The sequence below is a fragment of the Mesoplodon densirostris genome, chromosome 5, assembly GCF_025265405.1.
Source record: "Mesoplodon densirostris isolate mMesDen1 chromosome 5, mMesDen1 primary haplotype, whole genome shotgun sequence".
In the NCBI taxonomy this organism is placed as follows: Eukaryota; Metazoa; Chordata; class Mammalia; order Artiodactyla; family Ziphiidae; genus Mesoplodon; species Mesoplodon densirostris.
Genome location: NC_082665.1, coordinates 102,204,541 through 102,223,592, shown reverse-complemented (window position 1 = coordinate 102,223,592; position 19,052 = coordinate 102,204,541). Strand labels below are relative to the sequence as shown.

Sequence of the window (19,052 nt, the reverse complement as noted above, 5' to 3'; positions counted from 1 at the left end):
GTCATAATATAACATTTTTTAAAAATTTAAGTTTAAAAAGGTCAAGTTAAAGAAAATATTAAGTATATATCATATGTGGAAGTAAAAATAGACAGTTGAAATCGAGAAGGACTGCAATTTGGAAATAATTACATAAGGAAAGATATTGAGCCCTAACAATCTCTGCTAACTCCTTGTGATCTCCAGCAGAGTGTATTTGTTTTTAATGAGAATAGTATGGTTAATTTACATTGCAGAATTGGGTACCTTTGACTTTTCCATGATCTGGAATTAGTTTTAAAAACATTGCCCATTGGCTGTAGTCTATCTATAATTCCATTACTCTTTAAAGTTAACAGGCCTGAAGCAGAGATAGTATAGGATATTTAGCAATTTTCTTGAAAAAGGAGTGCACCATCTCAATCTTTAGTTGACAGAGAGAACTTTATCACCTGTTACTTAACCAGTGTAGCAGGCACTTTACATGCATCATCCCGGTGATCCTCACAATAGTACTGTGGGATGAAGAGCATAATCCCCATTTTAGAGATAGGGCTTAAAGCAGTGAAGGAGTTTTCTCAATATGAGATAGAGGGAAGATTAAATATAAAGTTCCTAATGTGTAATGTCTGGCACATGCAGCAGATACCAAATACATAGTAGTCATTATTGTCATAGTGTTTGGCAAGCTCAGAATTTAGTCTGAAGTCTGCTCAGTTCAATCCCATGTCCTTATAGAACACCATGCAGGGTCCTATAGAATTACAGAAAAAGAAAAAAGATAATTTAAAGATGACTCAAAATTCATGTTAAATCCATGAATCATTAACTCAATAGATCTTTACTCAGTGCTTGCTATGTTCCAGATGCTATGGAATGAGCTTCCAATCATTCCATGTACCCTTAGTCTAGCTCGGGATGCCACAGGTTGCTACAGTGCCCTGTTCTTCCCCAGCACATGTAATCTGATTTAATGCCTATCATCTGTGCTGAGGAGTCTGCTCTGGGGGAAACATGTCCTGTGATGACCACTTTACCTCCGGTATGCATCCTAGTGCCCAGTAGTTTTATTAACGTTTCCCTCCAAGAAACACTTTCAAACTTTTTTTTTAAAACCTCTCCATTATATATATATATGATCCCAGCTATGCTAAAAAAAAAAAAAAAGAAAGGAAATTTCTCAGATTTCTTTATGGCTGGTGGGGTTTCCAGTATTTGTAACACTTTCCATATATATATATTTTTATAAATTTATTTTTGGCTGTGTCGGGTCTTCGTTGCTGTGCGTGGACTTTCTCTAGTTGTGGCGAGTGGGGCTACTCTTCATTGCGGTGCATGGGCTTCTCATTGCGGTGGCTTCTCTTGTTGTGGAGCACAGGCTCTATGCGTGCAGGCTTCAGTAGTTGTGGCACGCGGGCTCACTAGTTGTGGCTCATGGTGTCTAGAGCACAGGCTCAGTAGTTGTGGTGCATGGGCTTAGTTGCTCCGTGGCATGTGGGATCTTCCCGGACCAGGGCTCGAACCCGTGTCCCCTACATTGGCAGGCATATTCTTAACCACTGCATCAACAGGGAAGTCCCACACTTTCCACATTTTCTATGTTAAGTTTTTGTATATAATAATAGAAAGGAGAAAATAAAGTAAAACCTACTGGTGTTGAAAAATAACGTGTGAAGTCTAACAATATTGAATGTAAATGAACATAGGTGTAGCATCATTTTCAATGACCACTGACAAGACCTATCTGCTTCCATTCTCCTTCCCCTTCTCCTACAAAACCAAATGGTTCGTGCAAGCAGGGGTTCAGGGACAGCATGTCCTTCTCTCAAATACTTTGGCAACATTATGAGGTGGTAATTGCATAGGGAATCCTCAAAACAAAATCTGGAAGCAGCTGGGCGAGGCAGTCCTCTTCTGGGGAGATAAGAAAATGCCATCACCCCAAAGGATGTTGGCTGGATTGTAAAGGGCGTTTAGAGCCCTTAAGGCACAAGGGCATTCAAAAGGTATTCGCTGAGAATAATGAAATTTTGAAGCTAAAAGGTTATTTTGGAAGTTGAAGCATAACTGTTTATTTTTGTAAATATTGAGCATGTGTTTAAAATTTCTTAGCCTCAATTTCTCATCCGTAAAATGCAGAAAATGACCTCATAAGGTCGTTTTGAAAATAATGTGAATAAATGCAGTTATTCAGCACGGTGCTCAGCAGACAGTAAATGCTTAATAGATGACAGTCATTATTTTAACTTTTACTCATTTCATAATCTTTACAGTAATCATTTTACCTTGTGGAACTTCTCCAGTGTTTACAGAAAAGGACTCTAAGGAATCTGAGATATTGCATCTAAGAAAAATTAACGTGTGTGTATATACATTTTAAAAGAATGATTTATGGTTAAAAAACATGAAAACATTAAACTTTGAGATCTGTTCACTGAAAAATTGTTTATTAAGGTGTTAATGTTTTATATAATTGGTTCATTATTTATATAATTTAAAATTCTGAGTTGCCCTTGAATAATCCACATATCTACAATACTCACATGTATATAAACTACATATTTCCTGATATTTAACATAGACTTCTCTAACTTCCATTTATCAGACAAATAAAACATTAATCTTTCAAAGCTACACCTTTAGAGTTCACAAATTCCTATTTCTTTGAGTTTTTTTAAATTATACTTAAACATTCTTAAAAGAGGAAGCTGAAAGCCCCAAACCAAAAGCTTTAATCTGACTTTCACAATACATACGTGTATCAAATCATCATGATGTACACTTTAAATATCTTACAACTTTGTGAATGACACCTCAATAAAGCTGGAAAAAAAATGAAAAAAATGAAATCACACACAAAAAAGCCTTAATCTGAACCAATGTTGAGAAATGGAGCAATGAATAGGATCTTTTATTCATCACACAGAAAAAATACAGAATATATCTAGTAATTTAGTTTTGCTTAAAGAGAATATACTTTGTATTTAGAGAAATAAAATATTAGTTGTCAGGAGTTGCTTTTGGAGAATGATCAATAAGTGTCTTATCAATGGTCAGATACTGATACCAGGGACCATCGCCTCTTGCACGCATTAAACTTCGTACTTCCAGCTCCTTTAACCTGTAACAAACAGAATGGTGATGTTATGACTACAGCGTTTCCAATTATACAGTTAATGAATTATCTCCATAAAGAACAACTTGAGAGTCTTGCTTTTATGTAAAATATAATGTCCCTCCACAGATCCATGTGTATGCATATATCTGATATGTACCTATAAGCAAAATTTGGGACTTATTTTGCCTTTTATTATCTTGCTTATGTAGTTAGCCAATGAATATTGTTTTTAATCACCCAAGCGTCACTTGAATTGATAATCAATTCTCTCCTCCTGTCCCTGTTCTCTGTCTGGACAGATCACTTTCACTTGAATAGTGATAATGCATTTCCTGTCTTCTTGCCTTTTAAATGTTAGGAGAGTCATTTACAGAACGCCTACTATTATGACCACATACTGTGCCAAGTGCTAGAAATTAAAAGGGAACAAGTCTTCCTGGAGGAGCTCACATCCCCTGTCTATACTGGCTGCCCATCACCATTAAGGACAGAAAACCTCTTGAGAGCAGAGGTGGTATCTTAATACCAGCCACCAGCATCACACTGAGCCTGGTCAACATTGGACAATCAATATTTGTAAAGAAAAGAAAAAAGAAAAACCAGGATTAAGAAAACATTCTCCGACTCTAAGATCTACTTGTTTGTCCTCATCCTTCTTCACAAATGGAATAATCTCTGTTCTAGAAAGATACTTTCCTTCTTCCACAGCCAAGCCTTTGCACAAAACTACCACACATTCCTGGAATAATCCCTTTTCCATCAAGCCTTTTACTTTCCATTTTTATAGACTACATACTAACTTTTTATAACTGGAAATCTGTCACAGTTAAATTACTCACTTTATTAACCTTAACCAGTTTACCAACCCTATCCATGACAGATAATATACCTTTGTGATAGTGTATATAAGAGAATACATTTATCTTTTTTTTTAGGATTAAATATCATCCTTTTTCTTTTCTACTCTTTATAATGTAATTATCCAAAATGCAAGTAATTAAAATATTCATCACAGGGGACTGGTTAAATAAATTATTGTTCACCCATATAATGGACAATCTATGCACCTGTTAAAAAGAATGAGGGAAATCTATATATAATAACATGGAAGGAGAGGACAGATATATCATTAGGTTGAAAAAGCAAGGTATAAACAGAGTCTGTGTGGCATCTTCCCATTTCATTAAAAAGCAGAGAAAATCATTTCTGCTCTGTATATGTACACATGTACAGAGTATTAAAAATCCTGGAGCACCAAAAATAAATTATCTCTGGGGGAATCAATTACATAAGACAGTCCCTTTCTATTTTATACCTTTCCTTTAAGCTTCAGTTTTCCAAATACCTAAACATATATTTTAAAAAATCTGTAGGTACTCCCCATTTCATTCTCACACTTGCATCTTTCTTTTAGGAGTAAAAGTCAGGGTCCTGTTTTAGTTTTTAAAAAATATTTATTTATTTATTTATTTTGGCTGCTCCAGGTCTTAGTTGCAGCACACAGGATCTTCATTGCTGCGTGTGAGATCTTTTTAGTTGCGGCATGCGGACTCTCAGTTGCGGCATGTGTGCGGGATCTAGTTCCCCGACCAGGGACCGAACCCAGGCCCCCTGCATTGGTAGCACGGAGTCCGACCCACTGGACCACCAGAGAAGTCCCCTGTTTTTGTTTTTATTTTTACTTTGCTTTGTTTTGAAAATGTTTGGGATTGTTATATGTCTAAGAAATTCTGGAATCTGATGTTTTATCAAAGGTATATGTCTGAAGTTCAAAAATGTCCAAAGCTAACTAAGTATGAGGCATAATGCTATTCCATGCTCTTAAATACTTAATGACAGTTCTATATGGTAACTACACATACATGTAATTACATATCTACAAAACAAGCCAATCATACGTTCATTTAATCATTTAATCATTTAAATAGTTTTCAATATCATAGCAATTTTTGTAAACTAAAAAATTAAAGCAGAATGAACGGAAAGCAGATCAATGGTAGCCTGGGGTCAAGAGTAAGGGATGGGGATTGACCGAAGGGACAGGAAAGAGACTAACTAGGTGATCAAAATGACCTTGATGGTGGTTACAGTTACATATTTTGTCAAAACCCACTGATCTTAATGGGTACCTTTGATTGTATGTAAACCTTACTCTAAACACCAAAATAAATCTCAGAAAAGATCATATTTAAAAGTAGAAAAAGAAAATATGAGTGAACATTAAAAAATAATTTTGGACTTGTGTATTTACTTATTTTATTATTATCAGAGACCTATATATGACACAAAATTCCAGAAGCTAAAGAAAAAGACTGACAAGCTTGACAATCATTAAATGAGTAAATATATTAAAAGCAATTAAAGCATCAGTACACAGTAAGTGTTCAAAAACATATTAGCTACTACTGTATTTTTTTTATCTGAAACATAAAAACACTAAGTTGCAAAAAAATTCTACACTGTCAGAAGACAAATGACAAGCTAGGAAAACATATCTGCAACAAAAGCAAAAGGGGCTATTTTAATCAATGCACAAATTAATAGAAAACGGGCAATTTATGAAAAAGAAATATAAACAACTAATAGGTAAACAAAAAATACTCAACTTTGTCAAAAAATACAAAATTGAAATGATGAGATAACATTTTTCAACTGTCTTATCAGCAAAAATGTTTAGGTTTGATAAATTCCTTTACTGGCAAAGGTATGGAGAAACAGAATTATCCTATATTGGTGACAGAAAAGACCACTGGTACAACTTTTTAAAGAAGTGTTTGACAAAAGCTTTCTAAAATTTAAAGCATAACATTTGGTTTATCAGTGCCACTGCTAGGAATTTATATTCCAGATACACTGAATAAATATGCAAAAATATATGAGGATATTCACCACAGCACAATGTATAATTATCAAAAAACTTGGAAAGAGCCTAAGTACCAACAATAGGTCTCCCACCGGTTAAAGAAATTAAGGCACATCCATCCAGTTCAGCCATTAAAAAGAATAGAGTATATGCTATTACTGAAAGATCAAGATACAGTTGGCCCTATCTATCTTCAGAGGGCCAACTGTTCTATGCCATTTTATATAGGGACTTGAGCATCCTCAGACTGGTATCTACTGGAGGTCCTGGAACCAATCCTCCTCAGTTACCAAGGAATGACTGTATATTTACATGAAAGGAAGACAAGGCACAGAACAGTGCTGATAACAGGATTCCATTTGTGTTAATATATTTTGTAAATGATATATAAAAAATATATTTTTAATGCATAAAATATAAGAGATCATTAAATAGTAGTCACCTCTAAGGATGACACTGGGTGTAAGAAGAAAGGAAATTGGGTGGGGGAGGGGAAGGAGAGGGCTACCTTGCACTTAAAAGAGTCAGGACATTTCTAAAAAGAATTCTTTCTAATCTGACAGATATTATCTCCTAATAGCCTTCTAGTCTCCAACTCATAATCTCCTCTCTAAACAGGCTAATTCTCTCTCCATCTTCACCCTTTTACACAGAGCATCCTACACTGTTGAAATAATTTTATTAAATTTCTTCCTGTGGTTTGCAACTGTAGGAAAGGATTTTCTTCCCTGCACTCCAACCCCTGCCCCCGCCCTTTTTTTTTACCGTAATTCAGCTTTTTCAGCTTCAATTTGAAGGATAGCCATTGTTCTTTCATAATTCTTTTCAGGACTATCAAAGAAAGTTCGGGCAATCCATCTTGATATAGGATGCTACAAGAGAAAATGTGTTTAAAATTAGTGTCTGAAAAGTACTTTGCTTTTCCAGTTTATTATTCTCCTAAAATGACCATCTCAGGTAAATCAATAACACTTTTATGTATCAACCACTTTATATATTTTTTAAGTGATTTTAATTTGTTCGGTAGATACTACCTTTGTCCTCATTTATAGATGAGCAAATTTCACAAGGTTGTACAGTTACTAGGTTGCAGCATCTGCACTCAGGCCAGGTCTGTCTGACTCTAAAACCTGTGCTCTTTCCTATTACACTACGAGTATCTTAGTGTATGACAGATTTTGGAGCCAAACCCGGGGTCTGGTGATCTCAAAATGGCGCTCTTTCCACTAGTCAGCCAAGATAAACTAATTATATGGCTTACCTTAAGATTTATTAATGAAGTATTTCTTTTCTAAAATATAATTCATTCAGATAATAAAACATGATAAGATATACTGTAATCAAGGCCATCACACTACAACACTTGTAAAGACAAGTAACAGAATTAACTTTGGGTTTTAGTAGCCATGACAGTATGGTAAAATTTTTGACTAATTAACAGTACAGGCTCTGGAGTCAGGACTGCCTGGGTTCAAATACTGACCCTAGCCCTTAGACAGAGCACTTAACCTCTTTTAAGCCTCAGCTTCCTCATCTCTAAAGCAGAAATAATAATAGTACCATTTACATGGAATGAGATAATATTTTCAAAACACTTATCATAGTGCCTGCTACACAGTGGGTGTTCAATAAATGACAGCTAGCATTAGTATCAGTACAGTTTTCCCTATGGCATAGAACGTAGGATAAATTGACTGTTACTCTCTAGGTTGAGAACACAGTGCAGAGTCAGTCTTTAAGAAACCATAAAGCTTAAGGTAATAAAACAATGCAGAAAATTACCAAAACTTACTTATAAAAAGTGAGCACAAAATGTATCATTTACTTGTCATAAAAAATTGAATACAAAACTATACCACAATTGCTAAATTAAGATATTAACCAGTACATTGACAAGACACCTAACTGAAAATAACTTTCAGTGACCTATACCAACCTTGAAATATTCCCAGTGTTCTGGGGTATAGCCTTCTGGAATTTCTGCTAACTCAGCTTCACCTAATAAGAGAAAACAGTGATATTCAACTTTAGTATCAGGAGTTTATAATGTTAATTCTTCACTATTTAAGTAAGAAACCAACCTCTTGTGGTTTTAAAGAACCTTTCGTTTTGTAGCAATGAAGATATCTAATATTTTAAATTCACTTCAAGCTGGTGGAAAATCATTCATTAGATATTTTTTAGATGTCTTCTATGTGTAATGCATTGTATATAGGCATTATATGAGGGTTCTCATTTTGTTTTTATATAGTGTAACAAGATATAATAAAAGACATACTATTCCTCTGGTTTTCCTTAAATGTCCTAGACAAAATATTTAGGATTCAAGATGTTAGAAGTACTGTGAGCAGAATTTCCCAGGAGACCTAATAGTTACTATCATTCACAAATCCATTCTTTTTTGGAAGATTATAACTTTATATGTTCCAGGATGGATAAAAATGTCTTCCATCCCTCAGCCTCTTTTCCACCTCTATCTCTTTCTATTTTCCTTATTCAGACTTCTCAAAGCTGGTTTTGGGAAATGAGAAAGAGGAAGAAGACAAGCCTTTTATGTGGCCTATAGAGTCAGTGACCTTAAAGGTTTTTGGAGAAAACAAAAAGTTAAAAAAAGAACCACTGTGTTGAGAGTCCGCCTGCCGATGCAGGGGACACGGGTTCGTGCCCCGATCCCGGAAGATCCCACATGCCGCGGAGCGGCTGGGCCCGCGAGCCATGGCCGCGGAGCCTGTGTGTCCGGAGCCTGTGCTCCGCAACGGGAGAGGCCACAGCAGTGAGAGGCCCGCGTACAGCAAAAAAAAAAAAAAAAAAAAAAAAAAGAACCACTGTGTGCTATTGCAGATTAAGATTTGGTTATTTTAAAATAAATTCTCATGCTTATGTTTATTTTATTATTTGAAGAACTTTCCCTTATAATATCCATAATTTCTTTTTTATATTAATGTACACAGGTTTTAAAAATTTACTAATTTAGTCGGTGGGGGAGATACTTACCAATGAATACATTCACCAGAGTTATGCCAATTGCTACTGGAATCCCAGTCAACAAAATGTAGAATCTCTGTTAAGATTAAAAAAAAAAAAAAAAAAAAAAAGTTTTCATATAACCATTTCCTAACTCCTTTCCTCACACTCAAACTGTCCTCATTACATGATTTCCTTATATTTCTTATAAAATATACTTGCCAAATTGGAGATGCTGTATAAAATTATTTATTTCTGTAATTTTCTTTTGCTCTAGCTTTTAGATGCCTATATTTAGTGTCAAAAATGAAAGAAGAAAGCAAAGACTAATTGTACAAGTATAATGCAATATATATTTAAGTGATTTTTCATTTTTGGTTAAAGCAATGTCATAAAAGAAATTTTTATATTAAGAATAAAAGTGTAAGAAGATGAGGGCGATTTCTGGAGTTTGAGTTGGTCATCACAAGAAAAGTAGGAGCTCAACCATGGGGATGGAGAAGGGCATTAAGCACAATGGACAGGCAAGGGAAGGTCTAGAGGGCAGCCAGTGGGTCACAGCTTTAGGAACAGTGGCAGAGTCCAGTCTTCCACCTTCTAAGTCTCTACTCTTCTTTACAGAGTCTTGAGATACAAACATGCAGTCAATGCCCTGCTTTACTCTATGAAATCAAAGTTCCTAAACAACAAAGAAAAAAAAAATCATATCCCAAAATAATGGAGTTACATATTTAAAGAAGTCCTTCAATGAGTTCTTTGTTAATTTAAAGAATATATTAGTAATATAAATAATTATTCCCAAATGAATCCATTTTCAGTTTTATAATTTATAGATTTTTCTTTTGGTCAGGGAACACAGATGATTTCAAAACACCATAATCTTGAGAAGAAAGGAATGTTTCAATTTTTACCTCCAATATGCATGAATTCTTTTTTTCAAGAAGGAAAGGTTCACTAATTTAAAAATAAATTCAGGGGGCTTCCCTGGTGGCTCAGTGGTTGAGAGTCCGCCTGCCGATGCAGGGGACGCGGGTTCATGCCCCGGTCCGGAAGGATCTCACATGTGGGTTCATGCCCTGGTCCGGGAGGATCCCACATACCGCGGAGCGGCTGGGCCCGTGAGCCATGGCCGCTGAGCCTGCGTGTCCAGAGCCTGTGCTCCGCAACGGGAGAGGCCACAACAGTGAGAGGCCCGCGTACCGCAAAAATAAAAATAAAAAAATAAATTCAGTAACAAACCAGACCTTACTACTCAATCTCAACATTTTTTTGAGAAAAGGAATATGAATTTACAAAAAAAATCTTTTATAAAATGAAAGATGTTTTCTAAATAGGAAAAAAATTTCCTATTTATATGTAAAGAGTTTAGTTCAACAAGTTTTAACTCACCATTAATTTCAAAAAACGTCTGTCATAGAATCCAGAAGGCTTGATGATAAACAGTCTTTTCCCATGGTCTCCACTGTGTCGCACAGGAGCTGGAAATATTAAATAACCCTGTTATATACAAGGTTTATATGGATATACTGTTATATTTTGAGATAAAAGTCAGACTATAAGAAAACGTACATGCATAAATGTTTAATATGAATTAAGATAAAGCATCCCTTCTCTGCCAAAATATATATATACATATATACATATATATGATTAAGATAAAAAAATACATGCTTCTTTATTTGAGTACTAAAGGCAGGGAAGACTAGGATATCTTTTTTTTTTTTTTTTTTTTTTTTCTTTTTGCGGTATGCGGGCCTCTCACTGTTGTGGCCTCTCCCGTTGCGGAGCACAGGCTCCGGATGCGCAGGCCCAGCGGCCATGGCTCACGGGCCCAGCCGCTCCGCGGCATATGGGATCCTCCCAGACCGGGGCACGAACCCGTATCCCCTGCATCGGCAGGCGGACTCTTAACCACTGCGCCACCAGGGAGGCCCTAGGATATCTTTAAACAGAGATTGATGTACTGTTCTAAACTATATCTCTCCTCATTTTTATTCAACATATTCATCAATATTTTCATCATTTTTATTCATCAATATTCAAGATATTGATATTTATTGAAGAAATATCTAAATGATTATTTGAATTTGTTTCAGTAGCAGGCAGGGAGATCAGATACTCTTGGTGGGCTATGTACCTTTGTTTACCACTGCAATAAATATTTGCTAATGCTGCAAAAGAAATTAATTTAAATTGCCTCATATGATGAGGCAATATACATTAGGGACTCGATGCAAAATAAATGGAAAGATATTCATTCAATATCTCTCTAGCAGGAATTTGAACTTGTTCAAAAGAACACACTCTAACATGTCTTGATAAAATCCCTTTATAAGCCATTTCTTTTTTTTTTTTAGTTGAGGTATAATTTACAATGTTGTGTTTGTTTCTGGTGTACAGCAAAGTGATTCAGTTATAAATATATATATTCCTTTTCATATTCTTCTCCATCATAGTTTATTATAAGATACTGAATATAGGTCCCTTTGCTATACAGTAGGACCTTGTTGTTTATTTTATATATAGAGTTTGTATCTGCTAATCCCAAACTCCTAATTTATCCCCCTCACCTTGCTTTCCCTTTTGGTAACCATAAGTTTGTTTTCTATGTCTATGAGTCTGTTTTTCTTTTGCAAATAAGTTCATTTGTATCATATTTTAGATTCCACATATAAGTGATATATAATATTTGTGTTTCTCTGTATGACTTACTTCACTTAGTATGATAATCTCTAGGTCCATCCGTGTTGCTGCAAATGCGTAAGCCATTTCTTATTGTAAATATCCTTCTCTTCAAATCCTCTCCCAGACGGTATTTAATCAAGCCTTGCTGAAGATAAACTGAGGCAAAACTCTCACTCTTGGATCTGCTTTCTACGCGATTTCCCTTTCTTGGAAGTCTGGAAGGATCACTGTGGCCACTCTAAGCCCTTTCTGCTAAAAGCAGGAAAGGCTCTAACATTACTGAGAAACTGAGGGTTACTATGCTTCTGCTGTGTAACCGCATTCAAGGGAATTTCCCACGAGTCATTGCTGAATAAAAAACTAATTTCCCATTAAAGGAATTTTAATCATAATAGATGTCAGAAAGATTTGTATCCTTTTGTTCAAGCTTAAATGGCAAGAATGAACTCCCCTCTCCTGAGATCTATTCTTTAGGCCCAGGTGACATCTTACCCTCCAAGAAACCAACATGCTTCCTAACCAGATGAGAGCTCTCCTACCTCTGAACTGCTGTATATTCTACTGATGTGTAAACTTGCTTTCACTGCCCTCACTGAAATATAAGTGTCTCGAAGGCAGGAACTGTCTTAAATTTTGATACCACCTGCAGCAGCCTGCAATGAATTTATAAGGTTAATTCACAAGAGAATTAGAAGCTGGCACGAGTTTACTAAGTATAAATCATCTACTAAGGCTTCTAAAATAACAAGAGAATTTGACAAGGTAAGTATGTATTTCTGCAAATCATTTGAAAGATACAATAGAAATTTCTGTGGACTAGATGAAAAAAATGGGCTGGATAACAGTACAAACCACTCATTAATTTAATAAATATTTAAGTGCCTACTATGTACAGGTCTTATGCTAGGTCTGTAGTATAAGAGGGATTTAGATTCTGCTGGGAGGAAAAAATATTTAATATAATTACAAATCTATATTGTAAAAGACAACAATCTTTGTTGTCTTTGCTGTCTATAAGGACAACAAACGAAAGAAACAGGATGTAGTGTCAGAAAAGAAAAGGCTCAGAAGTAAAGCCCCTCTTTAGACAGGCTGGTGGAGTCGGGGAGGTATGAGGAAGGCACATTATAAACTGAGAGAAGTAGCAAGTTAGAAGAAATCTGTAATGGGTAATTGGTTGATTGATTATACCCAAAAGGTGCTGATTACTTAATGCAGTAACCTGCCAAAGGGCTCTCTCACAATTTCTATGAATGGCCTGAGTGTGGTGGAGATGGTATTCCTGATGATACAGACTTACTGCTACAAGAGTGGCTACTACACCAGTGATGAAATAGGATCTCCCCAAAAGTCCTCCTACACACTTACAAAAGGCTGAATCTAAAAGGATTAAGTATAGTAAGTGGAAAATCCTACTTGAACACTCCAGAAGTTTAGTGGCTCACAAACTTAAGAAAAGTCACTGGTGGGAGTTCCCTGGTGGCCTAGTGGTTAGGATTCCAGGCTTTCACTGCCATGGCCCAGGTTCAATCCCTGGTCGGGGAATTGAGATCCCGCAAGCTGTGTGGCATGGCCAAAAAAAAGAAAAAAAAAGAAAAAGTCATTGGTGTCATGTGGATGTGGTTACCAAAAAAATCCCAAAGGTAATCCAATCTTAATCTGATGTACCAGAAATACAGGGTCAAAACAGGAGCCCTCCACCTCCATGTCTCACCAGACCTGCGGAAGTATGTCCATCCCAGAGTATACTGTTTTAGAGGGACAATCTGGAGCACGGCCTAAGTTAAGCAACCAGGATGGCAAACAACCTGGAAATTGACCTACTGAAACTGAAAGAACTGAAGCTGACTGGCCTACAAAAAAGAAGTCAGGATAGAGACCAGAGAAGTGTCTTTAAATAGCTGAAGGCTGTCCAATGACAGAGGCTTACACTATTCTGTGTTGACCTGCAAGGAAGAACTAGGATCGATGTGCGAAAGAGTAATTTTTGGCTTAATTCAAGGAAGAAGTTTCTAACAATTTTAGTGGTTGAAAATAAAATTGGACTGCCTCCCCAGTCCCCATTATGGGGTTATTCGAGTATCACTAATGGAATGTAACAAGGATTAGCATACTACAGAAATCTTAGAAGATTTCTAAGGTCCTTTCCCTCAAAGAATCTGAATAGATGGCCTCTCTTAGAATAAAAAGACTTACCTTTCCTACTGATCAATCTCAATGGTTTCCTTCCAACACCAACAACTCTTTCCTGCTTTCAGGCCTTTGCACTTAACCTTCCTCTTTGCTTGGAAGCTTTTCCTCCGGCTCTTTGAATGGCTAGCTCCTCACCCCATCCTTCAGAGGTAAGATCAAATGTTACCTCCTCAAAGAAGTCTTCTCTGACTACTCTATCCAAAGCTGGTCTCCCACTTATTCTCCTTAATATCATTTGGTTATTTCCTTTAGAACAATAAGCACTAAGCTGAATCATTCAGTAGTGTATCTCCAGTGCACTTTAGTGTCTGCCACATGGTAGGAGCTCCATAAATATTGTTGAATTTACATTTCTTAATTTTTTTTTTTTTCCCGTCATGCGGGCCTCTCACTGCTGTGGCCTCTCCCGCTGCGGAGCACAGGCTCCGGACGCGCAGGCTCAGCGGCCACAGCTCACGGGTCCAGCCACTCCGCGGCATATGGGATTTTCCCAGACCAGGGCACGAACCCGTGTCCCCTGCATCGGCAGGTGGACTCTCAACCACTGCGCCACCAGGGAAGCCCTTAAGTAAATTTAATGCTGGTAGGGGATCTTTCTTTAGTCCCTGAAAATAAATCTTCTCAGAAGAGACAGTATACTCCCAACTTTCCCTTTCAATCAGACGGACAGACAGACACACACACAGAGAGAGAGAGAGAGAGAGAGAGAGAGAAACACGTAAGGATTAAACTCTATGTGGGGTTTTAGGGACAACTGATTACAAATGACAGTATTAGTAGATGTGGAAAGTGTAACAAACAAAAAAACTATGGAAGAAAGCTTGAGCTGGCTGCATTCTAGCAATATTAAACAGTTAGTAATGTGAACTTCTTGCTTTCTTTACATATAATTACCCTACTGTTAAACAACAATTATTCATGCCATTAAATGTGTTAGGTAACTGTTATACAATTAACTGTTCTAAAGGATATTTCATAGCACTAAACTCTTTTCAAATATTCTGAGCCTTCATGATTTGTTGTTGTAGTAGGGCCATCTGCTTACAATCTAAAATTATTAGAGTGAACATTGCTTACAACCAGGTGACTGCCAGGATTTCTGGAACTCAATCCTTCCGCCACAAAAATAGGCATTTTCCTCCACTCTCTACAGCCTGGAATGTCTCAAATAAGGTACTCAGTAATTACGTGGAACTAAGGTTTCACTAACCAATTTTTTTTTTATTTTACAAATTTAATCAGTTATACATATACATATGTTCCCATATCCCCTCCCTTTTGCGTCTCCCTCCCACCCTCCCTATCCCACCCCTCCAGGCGGTCACAAAGAACCGAGCTGATCTCCCTGTGCTATGCGGCTGCTTCCCACTAGCTATCTACCTTACGTTTGGTAGTGTATATATGTCCATGCCGCTCTTTCACTTTGTCACAGCTTACCCTTCCCCCTCCCCATATCCTCAAGTCCATGCTCTAGTAGGTCTGTGTCTTTATTCCTGTCTTACCCCTATGTTCTTCATGACATTTTTTTTCTTAAATTCCATATATATGTGTCAGCATACAGTATTTGTCTTTCTCTTTCTGACTTACTTCACTCTGTATGACAGACTCTAGGTGTCCATCATCGGATGAATGGATAAAGAAGATGTGGCACATATATACAATGGAATATTACTCAGCCATGAAAAGAAATGAAATTGAGCTATTTGTAATGAGGTGGATGAACCAATTTTTTTTAATGCAAATAACTTCAGGAAAGTTATGCTTTGGAAAATTGTGATACTTGTGAGGATCAGATAATATCAGATTTTTTTTTTTTTTTTTTGTGGTATGCGGGCCTCTCACTGTTGTGGCCTCTCCCATTGTGGAGCACAGGCTCCGGACGCGCAGGCTCAGCGGCCATGGCTCACGGGCCCAGCCGCTCCGCAGCATGTGGGATCTTCCCGGACCGGGGCACAAACCCGTGTCCCCTGCATCAGCAGGCGGACTCTCAACCACTGCGCCACCAGGGAAGCCCAATATCAGATTTTTTTGTGTCTCCAAGACAACACCCAAAATTGGTCATTTTCTTTCCCTCATTCTCAGACTATTCCCAGTTAATGGCACCACCAACTCAATTACCCAGGCTAAAAATCTCAGTCATCTTCCTGTGTCTCATTCAGCAGTTGTCAAGCCCTCTTGTTTCTAAAATTCAAACTTTCCATTTCTCTCCAAGACCTTTTCACCTCAGTGGCTTAAGTAATCATCATGCCTGATAAGCCATCTAATATTCAGAACCATCTTCCTAAAACATACTCCTGATGCTGCTCTTGCGCTAAAATACTCTCGGGTGCCTACAAAATCGTTAAGATACTTTGGCTTTGTATTCAGTCCCCCCCCTAATTAGGACCTAACTTCTCTTTTTTAACCTTCTCTCTCAACACCTACCTACCCCAAGAGCCCCATATTCAGATATATCAGAAAACACATCCTTTATTTTTCCATCAATTGCACCTGTTAAAACTATCCCTAGAATCCAGTTAACATGCCTCATCATCCATGTCTGAATTAAGTCCACACTACTTTGTTTAATACTCTTCTCAGGCTTTAAAGCCATAATTATATGCACATCAGCCTTCAACATAAAAGTTCTCTGCAGCTGAGGGGAGAACTTAAGCTTATTTCTAGAATCCCTTGATGTTTGACGTTTAGTAAATAATTAAACAGAATACTTTTATCTGCTTATTTTCTGAGAAAGGTTTTCACTGAGAGTGATTGATGATAACATGACAGTACTAGATGTTTAAGAAAGGTGAGACCACAGGGCCCTGTAGAAGGTAATGCCCAGTGCTGTAGATTTTTCCCACTCACTCTTTACCACTACCTTTGAGGTAAGTTAAAATGATCACCCTCTTTTTAAAAACAAAACAAAACAGTTCTTACGGTAAGAGACAAGTTCATTCAAAATGACATTTCTAGAAAGATGCAAACTTATGCAGAAACACATTTCAGGGTTATAAATACTTGTCAGTGGGAAAGAGATTAGTTTTATTTTATTCCCCTGTCAACAGAAAATAAGCATACTTGTAATAAAATCCTCTTTTTTTTTCTTTCTAAATCCTCTTTTTTAACGATGAAGAAATGCAGGTTTGGAGCAATTAAGTGCCTTCCACTTAGCTTCCCAGATGTGATGACCCAAGCTCACAGAGTTACTAAACTCTGGAGCTAGGATTTAAAACTATGCAGTCTAGGAGCAATTAAGTGCCTTCCACTTAGCTTCCCAGATGTGATGACCCAAGCTCACAGAGTTACTAAACTCTGGAGCTAGGATTTAAACCTATGCAGTCTATCTCCAGAAAAAACAAAACCAGTCAAGGTTCTCTCCTCTGCTGGATCTTGCGTTCTCCTAGAGGCAGACATAAACAATAATATAAAACAGATTACAACCTTTCATTCCACAGTGATAGATTGTTTCACATGCGAAATACCTTTGAAAGCAGGTACACTGCTGAAACACAGTAACCTCACTATAGCTATCATATCCTTTCCTGCTCCCAGTGGAAAGGGTGTAGATTACCTGCGAGGATCCTTCCAGAACTCCAGGAATGGGGAATAGTGTATAAATGGGATCTAGGGGAGAAATTTTACCTCAGTTTATCTCCAGGTAGGCATGATTAAGTACTATGGGGGGAGGGGGTATTTGAAGAGGATATTTGTAATCAGAAATGGCTTACAAAGGAACTTTATCAAAGAATGTAAGCACATGTAGTTTTGTAACAGGTTCAAATTCCTGCCGGAAATTTCTTCAATGCCACTGGTCCTTTCCATTTTTCCAGCAAGTCCCTCATGGCATCAGTGTATAATGTCTCATCATGTGAAGTGACATAATTCAAATTAAATTGGGAGAAGAGCAGTAAACAGAAAAAGATACTTTTAAGTTGGAGAAGAATCTTTTGGGCTTTAAATTTCACTTCCTCTGTATCTACTTGTATTGCATAGGACAAATCGCTTACAGTATATTTTTGATCAAGAGGATTAAATGAATACCTTTAATATCTTAGAATGGTGCCCGGCACATAATATGTGCTCAATAAATGTTAGCTCCCATTATTATTATTATTCAACTTAATACAGTAGTGCATTATTTTTGTAATAATTGAGTCACAGTTTCCTCATCTGTAAAATGGGGTAACACTGTACTCACTTTGCAGAATCCAAAAGGGAATAAAGCAGACTGAATACAAAGCATTTGATGCTTTGCTATTATGATTATTCATTCCCCTAGAGTTCAACCCACAGTCTCCAAGAGGCTCCAAATCATCCTCCCACGACTGCACTGACTTTCCTAAGACCTAGGAACTTTTTCTTCATAGGTCCCTTCCTCTCTAAGAAGACATTAAAAATAATTATTTTATGATTCCATTGATATAAAACGAATACAATTCAGGCTGGATTCAGCATCACATATGCATTAACATTATAGCCCTTTTCCTTCTGATTTTAAAAGAAATTTAAATTAAAATATTTTCGTGGACACCTAAAAGTATCATGAAGACACTGTGCCTAGCAGATAAGTTAGCCCTGAGCCTCTCCACTTAGCATCAGCGGGCTCCTCAGCAACATGACTTCCCACCTTGTGAGATTAAAACGTAGCGCAGGTGGAACATACAAAGAATCTTGGTGCCTGAGAGACATGGGTCTCAGCTCTTTGCCTTTCTAACATCAGCTTCATCCGCAAATTACCACCAACAGGATAGGTGAATGACAAAGCGTCTCACAAATTCTAATTAATTACTTAAACACGATCGATCTGATTACTCCAGGAAAACCCCCAGCCTCCTCACATAGCCCATGCTCCGTCTCTCAAGTCCCAAGTCCTCAATTCTCCAAGCTCTCTCCGGATTCCACCAAGGTCACCCGGGAAGAGTCCTCCATCTCTCCTCCCGCGTTTCTTGATAGCGCTTTCTCCCCAAGCCAGTACGCACCGACAGTCTTCGGAAAGTCACGGGTGAGGAAGCCCCCGAATACAAGTCTAGTGTCAAGGCGGCGGCCAGACAGAGCGGCCACTGCAGAGACCGAAGCCCGCCGTAACAAACTCATGGCTGCCATGGCTACTACGGGCAAGAGAAGAGCGGGCAAACGTAACGGGAGCCGAGAGAGCCTATTTCTCAACGAGAGCGAAGCCGGAAAGTGGCCATGTTGAGTGAGGGCAAAGCCAATTCCTGTTTTCGTCATCCGGTCGGCGTGAGACGCCGGAAGTGACATCATTATTGG

At 37.5% G+C, this 19,052-nt stretch overlaps 1 protein-coding gene across 2 annotated transcripts; it reads right to left on the bottom strand.

Moving 5' to 3' along the window:
• Nucleotides 1-2,861: 2,861 nt before the first annotated feature.
• NDUFB5 (NADH:ubiquinone oxidoreductase subunit B5) lies at nt 2,862-18,921 on the bottom strand. 2 transcript variants are annotated; one of them, XM_060100056.1, is made up of 6 exons: nt 18,764-18,916; nt 10,314-10,402; nt 8,955-9,021; nt 7,897-7,958; nt 6,726-6,832; nt 2,862-3,100 (listed from the first exon to the last, which is right to left on the bottom strand). In XM_060100056.1, exons 1-6 carry the CDS (start codon nt 18,885-18,887, stop codon nt 2,980-2,982), a joined length of 570 nt encoding a protein of 189 aa, XP_059956039.1. In that variant the 5' UTR covers nt 18,888-18,916; the 3' UTR covers nt 2,862-2,979. The 2 variants fall into 2 exon arrangements, with proteins under 2 accessions (XP_059956039.1, XP_059956041.1); XM_060100058.1 differs by lacking the exon at nt 6,726-6,832 and having other exon boundaries at nt 18,764-18,921.
• Nucleotides 18,922-19,052: the final 131 nt, after the last annotated feature.